The following is a 26114-nucleotide window of genomic DNA, read 5'->3' as shown; positions in this document are numbered from 1 at the left end:
ATTTGCAGTTTAGTTGTAACTCTGGACTATTGTAGCGACCAGGTTGTAGGACTACACCCAGTCCTACTTGGGGGCAAGATGTCTTCTGGTTATAAGGGAAAAAAAAGTAGGTACAAGGAGACCTTACAGTTAGAGCTTTGCATGGATACAAAACTTTGTATCTGCATCTGAAAAAAATGAGCTGAGGATATCTGTATCGACATCTGGGTTGATACCCATGGATATAAAGTGGATATCCCTGAATTTGCCGTATTTGTTTAGTTACTTTGTATTCACTTTATGTCTGGTAAATCTATACAAAGTAGATGAAGAGTAGAGGTGAATTGCTTACAGGGAAGGTATTTGCATAGCAAAAGGATGTCAGCTTTGATGGAAATACAAACAACAAGAAGTCCTCTAGCAACTTATAGACTAACAGGTATTTTAGAGCATGAAAGTGCCACAGGACTTGTTGTTGCTTCTGAAGATATAGACTAACTTGTCTACCTCTCTGATACCCGACACAAAGGAGATGCAGTGATACCTTCCTGATTGTGCTGAGAGACTGCTTCAGTTCTGTCACTTCTTTTCAGGAGGTGGGAGAAAGCTATCACTTTTTTGTGGAGTATAGATGCCACTATTTTGGTGAAGATGTTCACATCTCTTCCTTGTGGAGGAGGTGGTGCCATACGGTGAAGAATGCCACACACCAGAATATGTGTTCAGACTACTTCCATGTGTGTCTTCAGCTCTTGCAGTCCTACAAATGAGTGTGGACTTTTGTGTTGTTCAAAAACTGCCAAGTACAGGTTGAACTGCTCTAATCTGGAAGGCTCTCATCTGTCAACATCCATAATCTGACATGATTTTAGTCAACTGGATGTCACTTAGCATGGGTGTGGTCATGTTTTCCATAAAGTTTATTTCCAACCACCAGTCCTGGCTTTCAGTGTTCTTGTGCTATTATTTAGAACTAATTTACCTCTAAATGTCTTTCAAGAGCCCAGTAAGCAGTTAGTGTTGGTAATGCTGTTAGAGAGTATTGATTTTCCTAGGGTCTGGCAAATTCTCTCATTGGCACAGGTCAGATCCCAGGGTGTCGGATTAGAGAGGCCCAACATGTACCAAGAACTCTAAAATAATATTTCTTACTGTTACACAGCTCTTATGAAAACCTGTTGTTAAATCCCAAAAGTCGTAGATGTTTTTTAGATTTAATTGCCTCGATTCTTTTCTCCAGTGCCACCCAGAACTATAAATGGAAGCACAAGATATCAAAAGAATCAATATTGCTACAGGAAATTAAATTATTTCTGCATTAAGCAGGTTATTTTACTTCACACACTGATAAGAGTCAGCAAATCCAACGATCATTCTGAGTTCAGGCTTATGAATTCTGTGTAGCTATTCTGCCTACAAATGCATCATCATTTGTCTGGCTTTTGTTAAATCATAGTCTTTTGAATATTTAACTGTGCAAAATTCTAATTGCCTGTTGCCATGGAGCAAGTGAATAATGGTATTTTACTTGCTTATCTAAAATAGTTTTTTCATTGGTATTAAGATCAATACACAAGTAGATCTTGTATTTGGGCAGAATATTTTTATTGCTTTTTTTCATGGTTAATTCAAATATTTGATTGCATTTGGAAATACAGTAATCATTGCAAACTTAAATCTATGTGAATTACAAATTCCAAGTGAAGGAGAATGAGAATATCAATGAATTTATCTTTTTCTTTCCCTATATATGAAAATTTGGTCATACTTTTAGTTTCATTGGCATTGAAAGAGACAAGTCTGGATATTGACTTGTGTGTGACACTGAAACAGGTGGGTACACTGCTAAATTAATTAGTGAGGCTGTGTTTGTCTTAGGGGTCCATTTGCACAGATCAGCTTTCAAGAGGAGGGCTTCAGGGAATGCTTTTGATGTTTGTTGTTTTTTTTTGTTTTTTAATCTCCAAGGATAAACCAAAGTGCAAGCTTCGCTTAATATCATTTTGCCTATAGGAAGATGATGATTAACACTTAATTGGGTGTGTGTTTGGGAAAACTAGTCTTTTGATGTGTTATCTATTTCTTAGACCTTCTCTCCAAATCATTGCTAAAATCCTTTTGAAGAGACTCATCCAGATTTATGGATTGTCTCCACTCATCTTTCCTTTGAGTGACAGGCCTCAAATTTACCCTATTTGGGCTGTATTCCTACATTTTCACACTGACAATTTTGACCCAATTCTTATTCTAGTATCTAATTCAACACCTCCCATTACTATGCAGACAGACATACTTGATTTCTGAAACTTGCATTGTAAGTCAAATAGTCGTAACTCAGAACTGCAGTCCACTCCATTGCGAGACCGAGCTTCGTAAAGTCGAATCAGTTGTCCTAAGCTGAATCAGCGTGTCACTTCAGAAATGTTGTGTGCTGTACATAAGTCAAATGTTGTAAAGTCAAGGACTGCCTGTATCCTAATGTGTTACATTGCCAGTCAGTTCTTTAATAATACTTAATCTCAATTTCTTCAATTGTTTAATCTAGCTGCACTCCTGGTCAGTTTCATGCTAGTATTGAAGTGTGGATAGTGGTATAACACGCACTTATTTACTACAGGTATAGGTCATTATATTTTAACTTGAATTTTACTACAGTATGTTTAATTGTAGTTAGGTTTTAACACATCTCCTAGTCTCTTGGGTAAATTGATACAGAAACGTTTGGTTTTTATTAATTTAGTTTTAAAAATTCTTTCAGAAAAGTTATTTTTGAAAAGCAGTGGTTCTATCTGGATAATGCCATCGGACATATCTATGGAACAACATTTGAGGTGTCTAGTGGTGGGAGCCTTCAGCCAAAGAAAAAGATGGAAGAGTCAACCACAGGTATTGGACAGAATTGACTTGTGCCTGGAAAAGACTGGTGCCAAGTAATTGGCTTCCTTGCTGAGAACAGAAAGATTATTTTTCTATTAAAAATGTTGTGAACTCTCAGCAGCCGTATTTTGTTTGCCACAAGGTGCATTCCTGCCATGTTCATGTTACAATAGTTTTGTGAAGAAAGAGGTTTTTAATATTAGTGTGAGACACATGATCTTTAACATGGGTGAATACCTGCTTTATTTGATGTAATATGTTTAGCTGATTGTATAGGAAACTATATAAAACCATTTTATGTGTGGATTGTGTCCTTGGAGGTCTGCTTTCTGTTAAATTAAAACCATACATTTCTGCAGTAATAAATATTTAGAGCTAGAGTATTTTACAAATCTATATCCTTTTTCTTTAGAAACAAAAGAAGCAGGTACAGATAATCGTAACATAGTTGACGATGGAAGGTCTCAAAAACTGACTCATGATGACATAAAGGCTTTGAAGGACAAGGGTATTAAAGGACAGGTAACATTAAGACTTTGGTGTCATTTCTGTGCTAACTTGATAGTTGTATTTGAGTTTATGAATTGGGACAGTGTTTTAGATTTTAGTAGAAACATAGAACTCCATACTTGTTCTTTATGGCATTCTGTCTGCCACTTTTCCTTCCTACATACTTTCTCAATGTATTTTTACAAGGACAGCATTTTCTGGAAGTCTTTCGTTTAAGTTGACAGTCGTACATGTAGAGAGGAAAATAACTTGTGAGCTTTTGACATTCAGAATTGTCATAACGTTAAAAGAAATGGAGGACACTTAGAACACTGAAGTTAACATATAATGTGCACACTATTTTCATTCAGTTTTTAACTTCATTTAAATAAAGTTAGACAATATTTTCTTAGTACAGATATATATTAAAGATCACCCAATGATATATAATGATCAGAGATCCAAGAAAGATTTAGGAATATAAATGTTAATATGGTACCACATACTTACAGATCATACCGAGAAAGCAGACTTCACTGATAAATTTATTTCTGTATGCATTTGTGTATTTAAATGTTAAAATTAAACATTATCAAGATGTTAATTTCCCTTTCTTGAAGAAGGGAATACCAGATTCTATACTCTGTTAGCAACAGATGAAGGGAAGTAAAAGTATTTAATAAATAACCTCTCCCATATACATTTTGGATATGTCTGCACTGTAATTAAACACTTGCAGTTGGGCCATGTCAGCTGACTTAGATTCATGGGGGTTTTTAGTTATGGGGTAGATATTTGGGCTTGGTCTGAAATCTTGCGAGATTAGAGACTAGGACTTTTCATCTTAGAAAAGAGGAGACTGGGGGGAGATATGATAGAGGTATATAAAATTGTGAGTGGTATGGAAAAAGTGAACAGGGAAAACTTATTTACTTGTTCCCATAATATAAGAACTAGGGGACACCAAATGGAATTAATGGGCAGCAGGTATAAAACAAATAAAAGGAAATTCTTGTTCACACAGTGTACAGTCAACCTGTGGAGCTTCTTGCCAGAGGAGGCTGTGAAGGCTAGGACTATAACTGGGTTTTGAAAAAGAGCTAGATAAATTCATGGAGGTTAAATCCATTAATAGCTGTTAGCTGGGATGAGTAAGGACTGGTGCCCCTAGTCTGTGTTTGTCTGAAGCTGGAGATGGATGGCAGGAGAGGGATTGCTACCTGTTTGGTTCACTCCCTCTGGAGCACCTGGCATTGCCCACTGTCAGCAGACCAGACGCTGGGTTGGATGGACCTTTGGTCTAACCCAGTATGGCTGTTCTTATGTTCTTGGTCTGTAACCATCCATGTAGGGCTGCAGCCCAAACCCTAACATCTACACTGCAATTAAACAGCCCTGGGAGCCTGAGTCAGTTGACAGAAGGAGCCATGGGAGTTTAATTGCAGTGTAGACCTCCTCTTTGTTTACAAAAAAACTTTCGAATTTCCAATGTTTCCTTTCTAGTAGTGTTGGGGAGATCTATTATGTTCTCCTGGTACAAAGTCCAATTGTACATTCCTGTTTACATAGTAACAGAGAGGAAGCCGTGCTAGTCTATACACTATCAAAACAAAAAGCAGTCAAGTAGCACTTTAAAGTGCTACTTGACTGCTTTTTGTTTTAAGTGCTACTTGACTGCTTTTTGTTTTGATTCCTGTTTACAGTTATTCAGAATAGTTCTTGTGTTGCTTGTTTGCTTGCCTCATAATAGATAAGGACTGAACAGTTGTTTTTTCTGTTGTGCAACTGTTGATATGCATCAGTTCCAAAGGAATGCATTAATCAACTTGAGAGCTTTAATAACTTCTGTTAACTTTCACCAGTGATAAAAGACACATTGTGTATAATTGCTTTTTTTGTATCATCAGTTTCTCTGTACCATGTGTGCTATATTGTTAATATAGTTTATTCAAATAACCTGGTTGGAGTAACTGATTTCTGAAGTCTAGCTATAGACTTTTTTACTTTGTGGTATTAGCCTTGATAGGTGGTGTTCCTTCATGAAACTGCAGTTGAAGTGGTAGAAAATGTATTAATCTTTGTGAGCTGCATTTCCTTTTGTCAAGTTTTCGCAGAGTCTCCTAAATTAGAGATGAAAAAAGATTGTTCTCTGAGAGTACCAGATCTTGAACACTGATCAGCAATCGCAGTTGGGACTCAATTTTTCAGAAGAACTCAGCTCCCTGTGAATTGACACTTTATTTTGCTGTCTATATGGCAGTGTTCTCAGTGAAAGCTCATGAGTACTACTGGAAAAAACTGGCCACTTAATTTAGATGCCCAATACAGAGCAGAGTTCTTATGAAAGTACAACTGCTTTATTATACGTTTGGCTGATGGTAGAGTGGCACAGATGGTCTGATACTCTGGAAGAAGAAATCTACTCATGTTTTACAGAATTACAGATTTAGTGATAGAAATTGGTCTCTATTGCATTTTTCACTGTTAGCACAGGCTTTTCCCATTCAACTATTTTTTTCTGTAGTGTTTATGTCTAGATGTTTATCTTCAGGTAGCAGGCTTCCACCAGTTTCTTTATATAGCTATGAATGGCATGTGTGCATGTTACTGGAAACTAGAATGTGGTTCTGTTGTCACTTCAGACAATGTTTTAAAAACAAATTGCCCAAAATCCCTAAATTAATCTTTCTCCTGCCACTCTCATCCTCCAAAATACATTGAAGGGACACGATTAATTTGAAATCTAGTTGTTGTTTTTTTAAAAATAGTGGGCTGAAAGTAGTCTCAAATATTATCCATGCCCTGGGATACCATGCTGATTTGTGTGATTTGATTTTTTTTTTTTTTTTTTAAGTTTTATATTTTCCTATTTTAAAAATATTTTTCACTATTACTTTGCATGGGAGTCATGCAGAGGAAACTGAGTCTACAGGAAAAACTAGGAAATTTTGACAATATACACTGTTATCCCTTGCCTAAAGTAAACAAACTGACTCTTTTTCCTATTTCCATTACAGTGACCTTGGATGTTACTGTTAACAATAATAGATTGACATATTTTTAGTGGAGTAGCAGCTTTCAGGATCACTGCTTCATTTTGCCTGTCCCAAAGAGCATCATTTCCACAGTATAATTTTTGAGTTAGCACTGTTTCTTGAAACAGTGTCTTTACATTTGTGCTGTATGTCTTTTAAATTTCCACTAGCAATTGCATAGTATTGTTGACAGTACTTTTGTGCCAGTAATAAGCAGGAATTTACCTTGCAAATTTACACTGGTATTAGTGGCAACTGTGCACATAAATCTTTAGTGAGTGAGAAATATTTCTTATGTTCACACTTCTCTTTAAAATGTATATTGTTAATGAAATAAATGGGGAATAACTGGATGAAATAAAATACATTTTAATATCTCTTTCTCCAGGAAATAGTTCAACAATTAATAGAGAACAGTACAACATTTCGAGACAAAACAGAATTTGCCCAAGATAAGTACATAAAGAAGAAGAAGAAAAAGTAAGTTATGTTTACAAAACTAGGAGGTTTAGTGGTACTTGAGCTTGTTGAGCTTTTATAAATGGTACTCTGCTTTTACTTACAGATATGAGGCAGTTATTACAATTGTAAAGCCATCTACCCGCATTCTTTCAACAATGTACTATGCAAGGGAACCTGGGAAAATCAAGTAAGTTACTCCTTTTTCACTATAATGTGGTGATGCATTTTTAACGTATGAATGGAAACATATTTTTTAAGGATACTTGTACATATTTTTCCTGATAAAACTTCTAAATAATGAAAAATAATTGAAGGAGCAGATATGAACTAATATCCCATTGGACTGGGTAAGAAAAGTAAAACATCTGTGAGAGACCAGTTATACTTCTTTAACTCATCACATAAATCGTCTCAGTTTCTACTGAGCACATTTTGATGACCTTTCCTTCCTGCTTTCTGGTGCGGTTGTGTCCTGCGTGAGTCAGGAGCCAAGATATGGAACCATGTAGCAGAAATAAAGAAGGGAAAAGTTCTTATAGTTTTTTAAATGATTTTTTTTTTTTTTTTAATAAAAGTATTACCTTATTGAAGCCTTCCAAATTTTAAAAATGCATTTGGGCTTGAAAGCAAACAGAGCCACATTTGACTTAATTTAAATCTATAGTGCAATAATTACCTACAAATGTATAGTATAGTTTTGCATTTTCCTTCCAACGTGGACTTTTTCCATTGTTTTTAATCATATAAAGAAGCCATAAAATATTGAGACTGTTGACGAGACTGCTGCTTATTATGTTAGTCATGATTGTTTAAATTTTATTATTTTTTCCCCTCCATTTTCTCCTTCATTTACTTGAGCCACCTGTTAACTCTCATCACATTGTAAGCTCTTTTAGGTTCCAGCTAACTTTCTTATTACATGTAAGCCGTGTCTACACGTGCATGCTACTTCGAAGAAGCGGCACTAACTTCGAAATAGCGCCCGTCACGGCTACACGTGTTGGGTGCTATCTCGATGTTAACATCAACGTTAGGCGGTGAGACATCGAAGCCGCTAACCCCATGAGGGGATGAGAATAGCGCCCTACTTCGACGTTCAACGTCGAAGTAGGGACCGTGTAGTCGTTGCGCGTCCCGCAACATCGAAATAGCAGGGTCTGCCATGGCGGCCATCAGCTGAGGGGTTGAGAGACGCTCTCTGTCCAGCCCCTGCGGGGCTCTATGGTCACCGTGTGCAGCAGCCCTTAGCCCAGGGCTTCTGGCTGCCGCTGCCGCAGCTGGGGATCCATGCTGCATGCACAGGGTCTGCAACCAGTTGTCGGCTCTGTGGATCTTGTGTTGTTTAGTGCAACTGTTTCTGGGAGGGGCCCTTTAAGGGAGCGGCTTGCTGTTGAGTCCGCCCTGTGACCCTGTCTGCAGCTGTGCCTGGCACCCTTATTTCGATGTGTGCTACTTTGGCGTGTAGACGTTCCCTCGCAGCGCCTATTTCGATGTGGTGCTGCGCAACGTCGATGTTGAACATCGACGTTGCCAGCCCTGGAGGACGTGTAGACATTATTCATCGAAATAGCCTATTTCGATGTCGCCACATCAAAATAGGCTACTTCGATGTAGGCTTCGTGTGTAGACGTAGCCGTATACACCTAGCACAATAGGGCCTTGATTAATGATGGGGGCATCTAGATATTCTTGCACAAAAGAGAGAGAGAATTGAAAATATTATAAAAATAATTACCAGATTATGCATTATTGGGAATAAAATGGCTTTTAAAGACACTTCATGTCCTTACAAAACTGATTTGAAATGTATTTCATGGAATTATATAATAACTTGAAAGACCTTGCATTGTGATTGAGTACATGTTTAGATCAGTATGTCACTACATTCAACATTTCATCTCCTACCTTTCGTACAACCACCAAGCATTCTTTTGTATGCTAAATGCCGCACTGCTTCTATTTGCCTGTTGGCTTTGTTCTCCGTGCATCTTAACAGACTTCACTGTATACTCCTACACGCCGACCCTCATTGCCATTGGTATAGTTCCGGAACAATTCCTTTCTAACCTGCCTCTGGCTGGAGACAGCTTTATGGACTGATGCCCATTTTTAAGCCTAGACAAAGCTATTTGGCATTGAAAGTAAAAGAAAAATTTCTTTTCTAGCCATTTGCGATATGATACTCTAGCTCAAATGTTGACTTTGGGAAATATCCGAGCTGGCAATAAAATGATTGTGATGGAAACTTGTGCGGGCTTGGTTCTGGGCGCCATAATGGAGCGAATGGGAGGTAAGTAGTACAGTGGTTCAAGCAGTGAATGAAACCAATGCTTGTTTCAAACTGAGGCAATAAGTTTTATTTTACAGTTCTTTATAATACTTCATTTTAGTTTAAAACAGGGGTGGGCAATAAAAAAACAGCCCGCCAGGGTTAGTCCCTGGCAGGCTGCCACTATATTTACCTGCACCTCCGCCTGTGTCAGGCAGTCACAGCTGTCGTTGGTCATAGATGACTGTTCTCAGCCAATGGAAGCAGCAGGAAGTGGTATCCTGGTTTACACCACTTCCTGCGACTCCTGTTGGCCATGAACGGCGATCTACAGCCAACAAGAGCTGTGATTGCGCCAAACCTGTGGCGATACAGGTAAATACAGAAGTGGGGGCCCACCAGGGACTAACCCAAGCAGACCAGATCCTGCTGGGAGGCCAGTATTCACTCACCCTGGTTTAAAACAATGCTTAATGTTTTGTATGTGCTTTCTGTGCTATTTAGTGGGACACAGTCAAATTGAAAATCACATTTAATTGTGAAAAGGTCATACGTGAGGTTACTGCAACTGAAAAAACAGAAAAATATGTTCTTTTCAATTTGTTTACTTCTATTACAGCATTTTGTATATTTTGATAGTGTGTTGATTGTCCATTTCAGTTCCTGTCTCATGCACCTCTTTCAAAAATGGCTTAGTGATCCCATCTGCAGACTCTTCCCCAGTCCTTCCAAGAGGGAAGTTACCAATAGCAGCAGCAGTAAATCTGAAATTTGAGGGGCAGCAGTGGGCCCAAGTGTGGGGGGGAAGTTTTTGTCCTTCCCCACCCTGCAAGACTGAAAAAGACCTTTATAAATATTAGCAGGGAAGCAAGGGAGAAAACCTCATAATTTCCAAAATTTATTTCTGAGGAAGTGCTGTCAAGTATGATCTTTAAAAAATTCAGCTTGCCCATTTCTTATCAGTAAAGTGAAGTGTTAGTCCCCATAAATGTTATCAAATTCATGGGCTACTAAATTTAATAAAAAATCAGGGAGTATCCACAGTAAATGTCTCCTTGTGCTTTGGGGATGGGGTAAACTAACCACATGGAGCAGAATTGCCCGGCGCCCCCAGCCCAGTGAAGTGGGTGGCCTGGAGAGAGAGCTTGCCCTGTGATAGCTCCTGTGGCTCATGTCCCATCGGGCTAAGTTCAGTGCCCTGCTCTGAGGGTTGGGACCTAGTATGCAGGGTTACAGTGCAGTTCAGGCTTTAGTCCCTCTCATCATGACAGAGGGTCCAGGATGCCAAATTGGCATAGTGCTATTGCCCCAAATGCTAAGTTGCAACACCTGAAGCAGGGACATGGGGCCAGCGGGGAGGCAGGGCTTGCCCTACCAGGTGGCACCACTATGCCGGGTGATTCTTGGCTATGGAAAAAGATCACAGACAAATGGGAATCATGCTATCCATGACTCTTGTCCTACCGTGATAATTCTGCAGCCCTAGCCCTGCCCAGTAAGTTTCAGGTATGTAGATTTTCTCTCTGAAGCAGAGGAAATGAGGAGGTGGTAATTTTCAATGAATTATTCTACCACAGACATTTATCAATTGTTTATCATTAATTTTGATACTGAAGAGCCTGTATCTCTCACTGCGTTTTTGAACCTCATTTAAATTAGTCAGGTTATCCAAACCATTTGAAATAAACAAACAAAAAAGTAGCCAAATAAAAATTGCATGCTTCCTTTAATAGTTCGAAACATTTTTATAATGTCAGTTTCATTAGCATGAGTTACTGCTGCAAACTGATTGAATACCATGATAGAATACAGCTAACCTTAAAGGCTTGCTTAACAAGTACATATTGCCTACAAAAGGGATACATTTTGCCTTCTGAATTGTGACTTACTAACCGTTCAGCAAGGCAGTCCACATCTTTCCTGGGTGCCACAGCTGCGTATGCAGTAAATTTTACGTAGATTACATTAATATTAAGTAGCTTATTTTTCTATTTCTAAATTCCTATTTGAACCCAGACCTGCACTGGTGATGTTCTCAATAGCATTGTGATAGACTCTAATGTATTCAAGGAGCTCAAGATCTATCTCTGATTGCCTATACATTTGCTTTTATTTATTTGTATTCAAAGGTTATGGATCTATTATTCAAATGTACCCAGGAGGAGGACCTGTCAGAGCAGCCACGAGTTGTTTTGGATTTCCAGAATCTTTTTTCAAAACTCTTTATGAGTTCCCTCTGAGCAAAGTGGACAGTCTTGTATCTGGAACATTTTCTTCTGAGACTTTAACTTCAGAGACTGAGTGTAATGTTCCAGTGGAGGAAGAAAGCAATGGGTCAGTCAAGGAGAAGACAACTTTGATACAGGAAACAGAAGAGGAATCCAGTAGTGAAGCAGTTATGGAGGGCATTGAAACAGAAGACCAGGAAACAATGGACCTTGCTGCTGAAGATGCAGAATATAAAGAGAACAAAGAAAGGGGAAGTAAAGAAAATGTAAGATATCTTTATTAGCTTTTCCTGGAAATCACTGTGCGTAGTGAGACTATATTGTAATCTGGAGAAAATGAATCAGAATGTTAGAGAAGCTTACAATAGTCCGCGAAGTGCAGTTCTAAAACTGTCCGGTAACTGTGAAAAAGGAAAGAAAGGGAAAAATGTTGTACAATATTATTTCTTGATTTAAATCCTGTGTGCCCCTGAATCAGGACCACCAAAATAGTCTTTTTGTATCTCTGAGCTTCAGAGTGTTGAGTTATTTTGTAAATTCAAGACAATGGAGCTGCACAAAGTAAAACAGCTTTTATGTTTGTATGAACTATCTACTTTATCAGTGTCACTTAGTGTTGTTTCTGTTCTTGTATGCAAAGATTAGGGAAAAACAAAGAAAACAACAAGAAAGGAGGAGAAAATTGGTGGAAACTGCTGCTCTGTTGGAAGAGAGAAATGCTGATGGGTGAGTTTTTTGTAGCAGCAAGTCATAGTATCAGCACAGGACTCCAAATTCTACTAGATAAGACGTGGGTATCTTCTGTTTTAAAGCCATGCTTAGTTAATTTCTGCACTGAATGGCTTTCAAAGAGAATTCACAGTCTTTGCATCTGAAAGGAAGTCCTTGTCCTGTGTAAGCTTGTCTGCAGAGCAAAAGGGCTTATATGCTGGAATGTAGTAGTGATCACTTCCCTTTTCCCCCTATTTTGGCCTCATTTTTAGTGATCTGGGCATGGGGCATCAAAATTGTCTGTTCCTCCTGTTAGATTACCTAAATTCTATCTCCAGTACTGTTGTCTTTACTGAAGAACAAGGTGGTAATGAATTGGAACTTTAAGGTAGTGTTTGGATACTATAAATTCGATGGGAGAGTTTCTCTTATTGACTTCCCACTGTGGGGATAGCAGCAAAAAATCCATTTTAGATATGTTGTCTGCAGCTACACAGTTCTCATAGCTGGATTTGTGTATCTAAAATGAATTTTATCTCCTAGTGTAGAGCTGTTTTTGGATGAACAGACAGGCACAGCAGGCATAGAAACTTCTTCATATGCATGGCTTTCTCTCTGTTACTAATCAACATGCAAGGCATATGATAAAAAGACTGCAATAACATGAGCAAACTTAGAACACTTTTGTCCATATTGAATAATACCAATGAAAGAAAAGAAGCATTTTAGTTCTTTACATAACTGGAGTTATTGGGAGGTAAATTGTTGTGATGCTCTTGTTACATAAACTTTATTTTAAAGATTACAGTAAAGCCTCAAATATGGACCCCAATTTAGTGGACTTTGGGGACAAAGGACAACCCCATTGCTCCCAAAGTCTGCTGGGGTTTGTAAAAGCCCAACACCCCACTTCTCCCTCCCCCCCCAAAAAAAAAAGCTAAAGGACTTACTACAGCTGTGTGGCCACTCCAGTGCAGTGGAGGCTCCTCCAGCCGCACATGGCGAAACAGCCTCTCCTCCAGCCCCAGCTCTGGAAAGTCAAGGATATTTTTGTTTTGGCGTGTAGGAGGACTGGAGATGGAGGAGCCTGGTGTGGGGGTAGTAAACCTCATATCAAGGACCTTGGGGGACAACAGACAACCCTCCCCCCCATATTGGTCCATTAAATCAAGGGGTTACTGGACTGACACAGCAGTGGATTGATTTAAATCAGCAAGCATTAAACCTTGATTGACATAAGTTTAATCTTGGTATGCTTTGTACACATTGAACCTTTCTTTAGGAAAATAAACTTTCTCATTAATTAATATAAGCATTAAAATATGTTGATTTGCAACCAAGTATAGCCTTTACTTTAAATTTTGTGGTACTTTTTTTTTATAACCAGGAAGCTACATTGTATCTCTACTTGGTTATTTACGTGGTTATACAGCTTAACATAGCTTTATTCAGAGTCTTAATTTTTTAACATGTTACAGAATGGTGAATGACACATTTCTTATTTACTTGATGACAATTGTATATATGGATTTATGTCAGGCTACATTTGGGTTTAAACTTGAATTCAGTGAAAAAATACAAAAATCTAGCGTTTTAAAATTATTAATTAAATGAAACTAAACAGCTGCTTAACAAAGAGTACAGTAAGGTCTCGGGGTATGCGAACTCAGTGACCCTGCTCTTACACGTCTGACCCTCACCCCCTTCCCCAGCCCTGCTTAAACCACCTACAAGCAGCTCTGGTTCAAGCCGCCCCTGCCGGCGCAACCCTCCTGCCAGCTCACAAGCCCCACCCCGCCCCCCATGGCTCTGGTGTGACCCCCAACCCACGGCCAGCTCACAAGCTGCCTGCCTGCCCACCCCACTCTCCGCCCTTCACAACTCCGGTGCGACACTTGCCCCCCCCCCCCCCCCGATGGCTCACAAGCTGCCTGCCCACCTACCCACGTGGCTCTGGTGCAACTGCCCCTGCCAGCTCACCACCCAGGCACGGCTCTGGTTCTGGCTCAACTCCCTGCCCCCCTCGCCCAGCTCACCACCCGCTCTCAACTCCACCTCTCACCCCCCTGCAGCCCTAACCCAACCCACAGGCTTAGCCCCCACCCCTGCCCACCTCCCACAGCCCCAACCCACCGCCAGGCTTAACTCTCCCCAACTGTCCCTCCACCCCAGAACTTACCTTTCTGCTGCTTCCCCAGCTGCAGAGCATGTGTTCTGCTCGGGAAAAAGCCAGACCCCAACTTGCGCGAAATCCGGGTTTACACAAGGGTGCATGGAATGGAATGGAATCCTCAGGTACTCTGAGACCTTACTGTATATTAAAACCAATGACCTTAATGTCTATAAAATATTAATAAACTGGAAATACATTTCTAGAGAACTGATAATAGTAATTGAAAGTGTATTTTATATGCTTAGCAAAGTAAGACATTGATTGATGGTTTTTTAACAAGTCTTTTGCCCTTTTGGGAAGCAGAAAACTAACTTTTAAAATTTTGTATTACAGCTTAATTGTAGCCAGCAGGTTCCATCCAACTCCTTTGTTACTTTCTTTATTGGAATTTGTTGCTCCATCTAGGCCTTTTGTCGTGTATTGCCAATACAAAGAGGTAAATCAAATCTCTCTCTCTCTCTCTCTCTCTCTCTCTCTCTCTCTCTCGTGTGTGTGTGTGTGTGTGTGTGTGTGTGTGTGTGTGTGTGTGTGTGTGTGTGTGTATTTATACTGTTGTATCTTAAGTTTGAGACAAGTTTAGTTAATTTGTTTTGGTTTGGTTTTTTTGTTTTCTTCCAGCCATTATTAGAATGTTACACAAAGCTGAGAGAAAGAGGTGGTGTTATTAATCTTAAACTCTCTGAAACCTGGCTACGAAATTATCAGGTAAGAGCTGCAGGGAGTGCCTGTGTCAGGGAAATGCAGTCTTGTAAAAAGTACTGAACGCTCAACTTCTCAGGAATTAGTAGTTTTATCCAGACTCTTCTCTTTATGCCTGATTCCTGCAGTGTTAGGAGGATAATATAAATAGCAAGGGTCATGAAGGGAAGAAGATGATGTTCTGTAAGTACATTAAAAGTAAGAGAAGGACCAAGGAAAATGTAGGTCCACTTCACAGCAGAGGAGAACTAAAAATAGATGCTAGCAAAGAGGATGATGTGTTTAATGCCTATTTTGCTTGTGTCTTCATGCTAAGTAAAAAGACTTTCGAAAAGGAGCCGCGTCAATTTTGAAGTGCCACGGCCGCCCGCATGCTAATGAAGTGCTGAATATGTATTTCAGCGCTTCATTAGTGAACTTCGAAATGGCCATTTGCATGGCCATTTCGAAGTTTTTGGCTAGTGCAGACATGGCCTTGGAGTCTCACAGGGGTCTCTCCTGGCTTCTGTACTATCAATATTTACATTAATGACTTGCATAAAGGAATGGAAAGGAAGGTTATAAAATTTCTGGATGACATCAGGCTGGGAGAGATTGCAATCACTTTGATTTTGTTTAGAATTCAAAACAGTCTTGATAAATTGGAGAATTGGTCTAAGAGAAACAGAATTCAATAAAGACAAGTGCAATGTCCTCATTTAAAATGGAAAAATCAAGTGCAAAACTAAAAAATGGAGAATAACTAACTAGGGATTCTAATGGATCACACACTGAATATCAGTCTGTCGTATGATGCCCTTTCAAAAAAAGGCAAAAGGCATTCTGGGATGTATTAAGAGGAGTGTTGTATTTAAGACACGGGGCTTGTCTACACGACCTCCCTACTTCAAAGGGAGGATGGTAAATAGGTTGTTGGGAGTTTATTAATGAAGTGCTGCTGCGCATATGCAGCACTTCATTAAGCAAATTCGCCCCCGCGGCAACGTTGAAGAGTTAAACTTCGAAGTGCTGGCTCACGTCTAGCCATGGCTCACCTGCTGGAATTTCAAAGTCCCTTTACTCCTCAAAATTTTGAAGAGTAAAGGGACTTAGGAGTTGCCCAAGCACTTTGAAGTGCTGGCGGGTTAGCCGCAGCTAGACGCAAGCCGGCACTTCGAAGTTGCCACGCCCATGGTAAGCGGACATCCAGCTATCTAAAATCATGCCAGACCACAGATGTTGCCAGAATAGAGAAACTCAACCTGTACTTAAATATGAGAATAGGTTACCAAGGGAGGTTGTGGAATCCAGGTCATTAGAGCTTTTTAATAACCAATTAGATAAATACCTGAGAGGGATGATCTGCATATGCCTGGTACTGCTGCAACATGGAGGACTGGACTTAGGATACCTTTTCAAATCCCTTCCAATCCAGCATATCTACAATAATGTCAGAAGTCAGCATTTTGAGTACTGTTGTACATGACATATCTCCCTAAATTAAACGATCAAGAAGACTCATATCTCTGTACCCAAATGGTGAAAAATGGGGCTAAACAAGAGAAGCATCCATCTTGGCTTCTTCTTTTTCTTCCTATTGCAAAAATGGGGGTGGGTTGAGTACAACCCTGAGGCTCTTCTTAGTCTTAAATCAGCACAAACATCTCTTTGATTTATAAGCAGATTGTTCATCTGCTAAGGAGAATCCTGCATTTTATTGACTCTGTCTATACATAGGTTAGCTGCAGTCAATGAGGAATTTCTGTGTGTTGGTTTGAGGGAGTCTAGAGATGATTTAGACTATGAAAGTAGAAATATAATATCTGATAATGAAGATATTTCACACACAAATTAGTTTTATTTGGTAAAAATAAAATCCTTCTTGAAGCTTCTTACCATTCTGGTATTTCACTGGGGATGGAAATGATAGAATTGGAAACTAGCAACAGGCTGATGTTGTGTTTGCAATGTAAGTAATATGGAATGTTTGACCAGTGAAGCTCTTGGATAATTTTTTGGAGAGGTCCAGTGATTGGGAACACCGAGGAATCTGATGCATTCAGTAATTTTTTGCTTTATGTACCTGGATGTATGAATTTATAACTTCATGACAAATCTTCAAACCTCCCCTGCCCCCACAGGAGTCACCCTGGCCAACACACACTTCTGTGTATTTCTGTTTCCAAAGTCTGGAAAAATGAGTGGCAGTCCTCAAAAAATGAAATTTCCTTGCATAATACAAATGAACCTCCCCAGCCTCCTTTGGGTTTATGGCTCTAAAAGTTTTACTTAAATTTTTTTCTTTTTTTTTTTTTAAACATGTCCAGGCAGAAACTGACTCACTGAAAATGGTTTTTTTCTTTCTGAAGGTGTTGCCAGATCGCAGCCATCCAAAACTGATGATGAGTGGAGGTGGGGGATACCTTCTGTCAGGTATCAGTGTGACTATGGAGAAGATCCAGTCTGATGCCAGCAGTTTAGAAGCACAGAAAATTGAAGAGCCAACATCTAAAAAGCGCAAACTTCAAGAGCTTCATTGTTAACATTGAAGAATTGATGTACTTTTAGTTCTCAGGAGTCTTACAGTTAGTAACATGTCTGATGTATTTTTCGTGGTCTTGACAACAAAGAAAAACATACCTGTTACACACTTGTCAACAGAAACAGAGTCGTACTGTAGAGAAGATTTTTGTCAGTTTTCTCTGGTAACAACATGACAGGAAGGAAAAAAATTTTAGCGGCTACCGTATGTCAGAACATTTTTGTTGACACAGTCAAGCAACAGAGACATTAACAATCCAGTAACTTCAGAAACATTTTTCTGTTCACATTGAGATTGAAACTATTGGGTGAGGTTCGTGGATTAATAAAACCATCTTAAATGGTTGTTGCAGAAATTAATAAGACTGAATTTCTTTTCAGAGGTAGGGTTTGAATTAAGATAACTAATTTAGCTTCTTGTTGTTTTACATCTACAGGAGGTTAAAATATTTTGTATAGCAATCTGTTTCCCTTCTCAAATACAGAACCCTGCCATTTTAAGTGATTTTTTTTAAGCAAAACAGAAAAAATGCAACAAAATCATGCACTTTTATTTATAATGCAAAAATGAAAAGAAAGAGAAGGATATTAAAACCAAATTCTCACATCTTGGTTCCTTGTTTCTGAAAGGAAGACATGAAAAACTTCAGGTGTTATGTTGGTAAATTAAATATACCAAATGTTTAAAATGTTTCTATTAGTATTGCATATTTTGTTTTTGGAAGCTGGATTTGTATTGATTTTTATTCTTTTTAATGTAACAAACTTGAAAATTCCCATATTTATTTAACTATTTTGTCTCTATTGTGTGTTTGAGACTTTTTTGTAATTTACAAAACACTTCGCATTTGTCATTTCAATTAAACACTCAACAATTTTCTTCTGAAAAGAGACATTTAGTTTTATTCTGCAGTGGGAGAAAAAGCTGTTGGGTATGGTGGGCATTGGAGGTTGTGACACAGAAACAGCCAAATCCTACATCAGGATCCAATAGCTTGGACTGCTAGATCCATGGGTCTCCTGCTGGAATCAGTAGGCCTATGCTTGATTCCAGTGCTCCAGATCCTAATGGAAAATCATAGCTCAGGGATGAAAGCTATATTTCAGGCATGTATTTTTTAAAAATATTTTGGCTGCATTAAAATGTAAAGTGTTGCACACTGTTAGACATAAGGGCAACCCTTCCTGGGATATTACTAGCTAATAATCCAATCAAATATAAATGCATGCATTTTTTTAAAAAGTTGTTATGTATGTATTTATCATGAGTAAAATAACTACAATTGATTGAGTTTTGCTGCCTACAGGTCTCTTTGCTAGTTTATGCCTTTAATTCATATTTTCCTATTTTATGAAAATTCACTCTCTTATTACCAAAAGACCTATGCATACTAGAAGACATTGAATAGATTGGGGAAATGGGGAAATTGACTGCAGAAAGTGCTGTCATGTTGACAAAGTGAAGTAATGAAGAGAATGGTTTCCTCTAATCTTTCAGAAGTTTTAAAGTATTACAAATAGCAAGGAATCAATACAAAAAAAAATTCCAATATGTGACTTACTGTCCTTTTAGTTATCTGGAGAGAACTACTGTGCTTGCTGAATTTAACCTGATAGAATAGAATATCATTTATTTAAATGTTTTGTGGTTGTTTTCTACATTTTCATACATATTGACTTCAGTTACAACACAAGACAAAGTGTTCACTTTATTTTGATTACCAATATTTGCATTTAAAACATTTTTCAGTTCACTGAATACAAGTATTGTGGTACAATCTTTGTCATGCAAGTTGCACTTACAAATGAAGTATTTGGTACAAAAATAAAACAATATAACATTTTAGCATAATGCCTTCAAGTCCTCTCAGTTCTCCTTGTTCAGCCAATTGCTCAGACAAACAATTTTGATTCCAATTTGTAAGAGATAATGCTGCCTGCTCCTTGTTTACAATGTCATCTGAAGGTGAAAATAGGCATTCACATGATGCTGTAACTGGAATCACAAGATGTTGACATGCAGCTGTACTAAAAATTCATGTTTCCCTTCGTGCTTCAGCCATCGTTCCAGAGAACATGCTGTTGGCAGGTTCTGCTTGATAATGATCCAAAGTTGAGTGGACAGGCGCATGCTATTTTCATCATTTGAGTCAGGTGCCACCAGCAGATGGTGAATTGTCTGTTTTTTGGTGATTCTGTACTTTCTGTATCAGAGCATTGCTCTTCTAAGACATCTTAAAGCATGTTCCAGATATTGTCCCCCTCAGATTTTGGATGATGCTTCAGATTCTTAAAACGTGGGTTGAGTGCTGTAGCTATTTTCAGAAATCTCACATTCTTTGTATCATCAACTGTGCTGTGAAAGTGTTATTAAAATGAACATGTGCTGGGTCATCATCTGAGACTGCTATAACATGAAATATATGGCAAAATACAGGTAAAACAGAATAGGAGATTCTTCCCCAAGGAGTATTGTCACAAATTTAATTAGTGCATTATTTTTACTGAGTCATCAGCATGGAAACGTGTCCTCTGGAATGGTGGCCAAAGCATGAAGGTACATTTGAATGTTTAGGATACCTGGCACAACAGCTATAAAAGTGCCATATGAATGCCTATTTGTACTTTCAGGTGGTGATGTAAATAAGAATCAAGCAACAGTATTTTCGCTAAATATAAATAAATTGGTTTGTTTTAGCAAATGGCTGAACAAGATGTAGAACTGATTCGACTTCTAAGTGCTAAAGTTTTACACTGCATTGTTTTTCAGTGCAGTTATGAAACAAATCCCCCTATATTTTGTAATTTTCACTTTAATGGTAGTTTGCGCAGCAGTACTTGTATGAGGTGAATTGAAAAATGCTATTTTTGTGTATTGTCCAGTACAAAATGTTTGTAATAAAAATGTTAGTGCACAGTGCTCACTTTATACTCTATTGTAATAGAAATCGATATATTTGAAAATGGAGTAAAATACTTAATTAATATTCTGTTGTTTAACCCTAATTATTCATGATTTTTTAGTTAACTGCAATTAATTGACAGCCTTACTTAAAATTATTATGCATATGTTACTGCTAAGTGAGGTCATCTGGCCCAGAGTGTTGGACACAGGGATGGAAATTGAGATCATTAGTTATCTTAACTCTGTTGACATCCTGCATCACAGGATGTAAAGCTCTATTGGTATATGCCTCAGCTTTCCTATCTGAAAGACATAAATGTTATCTATCAGCCACCTCCAATGAGTTTGAGATACTTAATGAGAAGTCTTTCCAGTACTGCAAAGGCATAAATCTGTGTATAAGTGATAAATATTAAGGTTATCATTGATTGCATAACCTAACCTTTGATAGTGGATTACCACTGTTTGAAACATGAGAAACAGGATTTAATGTTGATGATATATCTGTCTCATACTTGTAACATGTAGTTCAGTGACAAAAATTGGCTGTAGAAGAGAGAGAGACATGAACAGAGAGAAATTACTTGTTTAAAACCAATGTGAACAGAGAGAAGTTACTTGTTTAAAACCAGATGCCTCAGATTAGCTTGATCTCATTTGCATTAGATTCTCTGTCTGACAGTCTGCGTATTAATTCCTGTCACTGAACCACATTACCTCATTTTGAAATTCACCACAATTCCTTTTTCCCCAAGAGTTAATACTGTGCATGTTACGAGAACCGGAGGAATGTGGGTCTAGTACTTTCATGTTTGTCAAGATATGTGTGAAATCTTTACTGGTGGCCAGTTGGTGAGCTGAGTGAGCTGGTGTGTTGCTTTGCAGCTTGAATGCTAATAGATCTATAATCCACATGTTTGTAATTAAATTAAATAGTCCTTTTCCTGTCAAAAACTTACTTGCGGAAGTTTGAGTAAAAGGTGAAAAATACTTTTTTTTTTTTTTTACATTTAGCATTTTCTTTAAACAACTCTACTACCGTAAGTTAGAGTTCTGACAGGAATTAGAAACTTGAGTTTTGACAGGAGAAAAAAATGTCATTGAACAGAACTGGCTCTGTAAAAAATGGGGGTTTCTTTTTGTTTTTTGCTTGGCAGTGTTTAGCTGACTGCCAGTTGAAATTGGCACTTTCCAGAGAGTAGAAGTGAGCTTCTATTTAATTTTGAAGGCACAGAGTGAGTTGCTGGCCTGAGAGCTACCACAACCTTGGCTGATTAGTTAGTTGGCTGGTTTGTTTTGGAGGTGAGGAGGGTTGGAGCCCTATAAATAGTTTCCCACAAGAGCGGTTATTCAGTGCTGCTAGTTTTTCACCCATAACATTGTGGCAGACTTGAACATTCTGTGTATTAAATACAGACTGAATTGTTAAGTTTTTAGCTAAAGTATTAGGGCATTGTTCCTTATGATCATTAGCATTGCAAATAGTTTTACTGTGTTTACCTATATTTTGAGACTGATTCACAGAACACATTCAGTAAGTTGTGGCGCAGTCTCATATTTACATTGTATGATCATATTTTCACCATAGCGCACATTCCTAACACTGTGGCTATGTCTACCCGGTGCTTCCCCCAGCACTGCTGCCAGCAGAGCTATGCAAAATGAACTTCTCGGGATTGCAAATGGCATTTCATTTGCATACTCCTGAAGCTCATTACCATAGTCCCGTGAGAGTTCAGCATCAGCAGAAGGGAGTGCCAACACTGCAGAGACTGTGTGGACTTGCCTCTGTCGGCTAAACCCGCCTCTGTCGCCAGTCGCTTGTGCCTCAAACGTTTGAGGCATGAGGGTCTGGCGACAGAAGGGCTTTTTGCCAGCAGGGGATGTCCACACAGCCTCTTTACTGCTGGTACCCCCTTCTGTTGAGACCGCTCTCGTGCAGCTATGCTAATGAGCTGTGGACCATGCTAATGAGCAGCTAGTTGCAATTTTGAGGCTGTTTATTAGCATGGAGCTGCTGGGAAAGCCATGCCATGTACACCCAGCCTATGTGTAATGGTTGCTATCAACAGGAATCACTATTTAAATAAAATTATTTTAAAGCACAGCTTCAATTAATTATAATGTTACATGCAATAATGAACGTGACTGTTTATATTCCGTACTAGACAGGGATAACAATTTAGAATTTGGTTTGATTGAATACTGAAATGAGGGGGTGGGGATTTGTCATATTGGTAAAAGCTTCTGTAAAATACTGCTTACTCATAGCTGATGCTGTTGGCAAAGATTCATTTCTTGTGTAAAAAGTGGAGGAGAGAGCATTATGTTGTATATTTCAAGGGAGTGGAGAGCTCTGAAAGACTCATACAGACCATGCATTTCTTCCTGCAGACCCCAAATGCGTAGATATTGCATCTATTGGAGTCAGTGACACATTTTACAGTGAAATCCCGCTCCTCATCTGAGAGTCAATGGCGAAACTGCCATTGCTTTCAATGGAATTAAGGAGTTGCCCTCAGTGACTTAAATGGGATAGACTCAAGCCCTTGAGTAGTCCTGTTAAACTCAGTGCAGCTAGCATATGCCTAAATGTTTGCAGGAGGAGGATCTTAAAAGGTGGTTTTGCTCTGAACTGCTTTGCATTTAGATTTAGGATGAAATAATTTAACAAGCAGGTGGCTAGTTGGATTAAAATAGTCCAAAGCAGAGCGTATGCTGTGATACACTTATTTAAAGTGTAATATACTGCCTGCATGTATCCCTCCCCCATGGTATACAGTGAAAAGAGACATTGTCGCAGCAAGTTTTTTTTTAAACACTTAGATAATTCTTGTTAAACATGAGCTCAAGATACAAATAGTAGCTGAAGCTATACAAAGGAAAATTCCTTATGTTGTTGTGTGGTGCCATATGATTCATGAGTAGATGTTTCTACAACCCTCTTACTGGTTGCTCTTTGCAAGGACTCAGAGGCTACATCTACACTAGAAGCATCTGTCTACAGAAGTAACTGTTGGAAGAGATGTTCCAGCAAAACTTCTGTCAACAGATCCTGTCTACACATAAAAGCGGACAGATTTTTTGATCTGCTGTGTCGACAAAAGGGACCCCTGAGCATCAGTTTTTTTTGTTGTTGACAAAATGCATTTTGGGTGTAGATGTACCACAAGTTTTGTCTACAAAACTCTAGTGTAGATGCATCCAGACTGTATTATGAAGGTCCAAGTTCTGTACCAGTTACTCATTCACTGAGGTACTTTAGCCCATCTAAAACACAACAATGTAGAATCCTCGTAATCCATATGCATTCTAATTTGGCATTTGTGTGCACAGGATGACTTGTGTGGTGTGTCTGTGAGGGATCCAATTACTGAGAAATTATGGCTGAGATGATGTAACTCCTACAATGCCTGGAGGGGCAGGAATCACCTACTTGCACAAATTAAGTTAATGGGAGTACTCCCAGAGTGAAAAACTACGCCATTTGAAGAAGAATGGTATAATCTGGTCCTAGTTTTACATTCTAAAACAGTGCATGTATTAACACACTCAAGTGTTTATGAATTGCTTAAATAAAGCCCCATGTATTTGGTGATACAATAACTTTTTTTGTGTATATTTACATAGTAGCTAATTTACTGACAATAAATTTCAGTAATTGGTGCAAACTTTCACACTTCTACCATACATGCTCTTGCTATCTAGAATATAAAGAAAATGAGTGTATTCCTATTTTAATTTTCAGAAATAACATCCAGGAACTACATTTCAATGTTGTATTTAGATCTATTTGTCCGATCTAGGCTATTTAAAAATGGCCACAAAATTTAAACCAAAACAAGTCAAGCAAGAAGAAGGATTTTGGTCCAAGATCAGTATTTTTATTATTTCAAACTGAGACATATGTTTCTGAAGAACACTAACACAATTATTTTCACAAGCATATTAAAATAACTGCCTTACATGTAAGTTTATATACTAGAATTCATGCTAGTCGGATCTCAATAGCATAACTGCAAATTAAAGACATTTCCAGCTGCGTAAATCATTTATGCTTCAGAGGACAGTGAACTGCATTTCTTATTTAGAGTAAATAGCACTTCATTGGCAGTGAATTACTGAGAAATATAGGTATTTTAAAGTAAAGCTACACTTAGCTTTGAAATACACCACTCTACCCAGTCTTCATCCCCTCCTGTTATCATTGAACTTCTCAGCTATTTTCTGCAGTTCCAAATCCATAGCAGCCAGATTTTCCAGCTCTTTTTCCTATGAAACATTGAAACCAAGATCATGTTAGAGCATGGAACAGATAGAGAAATGTTCTTTTGTGTTACAAAAAAAATAGAGCCTAGGGCATGTTTACTGAAGCACACCTCCATTCAATTATAGATTCAGAGGTGATAAAGCCAGAAGGCATGACTCTGAATCATCTAATCTGACCTCCTGCATGACACAAGCCATAGAACTCCCCTGAATTAATTTCTATTTGACCTAGAGAAAGCCCATCGGCAGTGGTTACTCAGGCAAAACTCTAACTTCACTGATATTATTGCTTGAGTAAGGAGTAGTTGCTGGTGACCTTTGTCACCGGCCACCTTTTTCAGTGGAAAAATGCACAGTTGGCAACACCAAAATATTTTGCAAATTAGTATTTGGCTTCACCAATTCCAAAACCACTCCCCGCTCCCCTGAAGTTTAGAAAAAAATTTATTCTTGCCATTTTCAAAATTAAATGTTTTAATTTTTGTTTGAAACAGTGCTTAAAATTTGTCAGTCTTGTTTTTTTAAAAGGCAAACATTTAAGAGTTGCCAAAAACAAAGTGAGCTTAACTGAAAATTTCAAAACAGTTTGTTTTGACCCACAATGGTGTTTCACTTTTCAAACTTGCCAGTGGACAAAAAACACTTGCATTCCCCGCTCTTGTAAGCAGTGCTGAGAATGGTCATATATTGGAGTAAGGATTGTAAGTAGATGTCTTAATGATTATTTTAAATGTCTAGGATGATTATGCAGCTGGTGTTACTTGTTGCTTTTGAAATTGTTGTGGGGCACTAAGATACTATGGTGAGGATTGTATTTGTACCAAGATAAGGAAATAGCTTAGGTAGATAATTATTGTACAGTAGTTACATAACTTGCCAATTTTCCCTTCCATAAAAATACCTAATTAGCTGCAGGATTCCCTTGTAGGTTCCCTCTGTTTACTTTCATAAGTACCTTTTATACCATAGATACTGATGTAAAGTTATTTAGTTCATAGGCACCAACTCTGGGTGCTCTGAGTTTGGCGCACCCACCAACAAAAAACATTTAAAAAAAGAAAAAAAAAAAAAAGTAGGGCAGAAGGCATGGGAGTGGGGCCTTAAGAAAAGGGCTGGACTTGGGGCAGATTCTTGGTGGAACAGAGCAAGGGTGGAAATTCCCACCCAGAAAGGAAGTCAGTGCCTGTTATTTAGATATCTAAAGTGAATGGTGAGTTTGAGTGTTCACTGCAAGTGCAAATTTATAAGATTGTGGAAGTCACTTTGCCTTTGGCTTCACAGCACTGCTTTCTCTTCAATAATCTCCTAGATGCCCAGTGTATGCCATGTGTCGTAGAACAGAAGGGGGATATGCTGCAAAAATTGGCTGTCCAGGAGATCAGATTAATACCATAATTTTAAAACATGGATTTACTCCATGGCAACTGGCTTGATCATACAACATCCTTGCACATCATCAGAGCTCTGTTGAATTCAGTCAAACTATGTGGATGTATAT

The 26114-nt window shown here is 38.4% G+C and overlaps 2 protein-coding genes across 7 annotated transcripts in view; one reads left to right on the top strand and one right to left on the bottom strand.

Moving 5' to 3' along the window:
• Positions 1 to 23930, top strand: part of TRMT6 (tRNA methyltransferase 6 non-catalytic subunit) — a 33719-nt gene extending 9789 nt beyond the window's left edge. Inside the window, exons 2-11 of the mRNA XM_074989336.1 lie at positions 2738 to 2865; positions 3269 to 3378; positions 6769 to 6860; positions 6946 to 7029; positions 9008 to 9132; positions 11241 to 11605; positions 11980 to 12065; positions 14557 to 14659; positions 14842 to 14928; positions 17271 to 23930. Of these exons, the coding sequence (XP_074845437.1) occupies positions 2738 to 2865; positions 3269 to 3378; positions 6769 to 6860; positions 6946 to 7029; positions 9008 to 9132; positions 11241 to 11605; positions 11980 to 12065; positions 14557 to 14659; positions 14842 to 14928; positions 17271 to 17444 (1354 nt within the window). The 3' untranslated portion in view covers positions 17445 to 23930. The remainder of the gene's footprint in view (positions 1 to 2737; positions 2866 to 3268; positions 3379 to 6768; positions 6861 to 6945; positions 7030 to 9007; positions 9133 to 11240; positions 11606 to 11979; positions 12066 to 14556; positions 14660 to 14841; positions 14929 to 17270) is intronic.
• Positions 23931 to 24207: 277 nt separating this feature from the next.
• The window catches only part of CHGB (chromogranin B), a 135834-nt gene continuing 133927 nt past the window's right edge, over positions 24208 to 26114 (bottom strand). For all 6 annotated transcript variants that reach the window (XM_074989330.1, XM_074989329.1, XM_074989331.1 and 3 more), the window contains one exon: positions 24208 to 24619. In XM_074989330.1, coding sequence (XP_074845431.1) covers positions 24536 to 24619 — 84 coding nt within the window. In that variant the 3' untranslated portion in view covers positions 24208 to 24535. The remainder of the gene's footprint in view (positions 24620 to 26114) is intronic.

Source organism: Carettochelys insculpta, chromosome 3, assembly GCF_033958435.1.
Source record: "Carettochelys insculpta isolate YL-2023 chromosome 3, ASM3395843v1, whole genome shotgun sequence".
Classification (NCBI taxonomy): Eukaryota; Metazoa; Chordata; order Testudines; family Carettochelyidae; genus Carettochelys; species Carettochelys insculpta.
The sequence above is the reverse complement of the archived record's forward strand: the minus strand, read 5'-3'. Positions and strand labels throughout refer to the sequence as shown.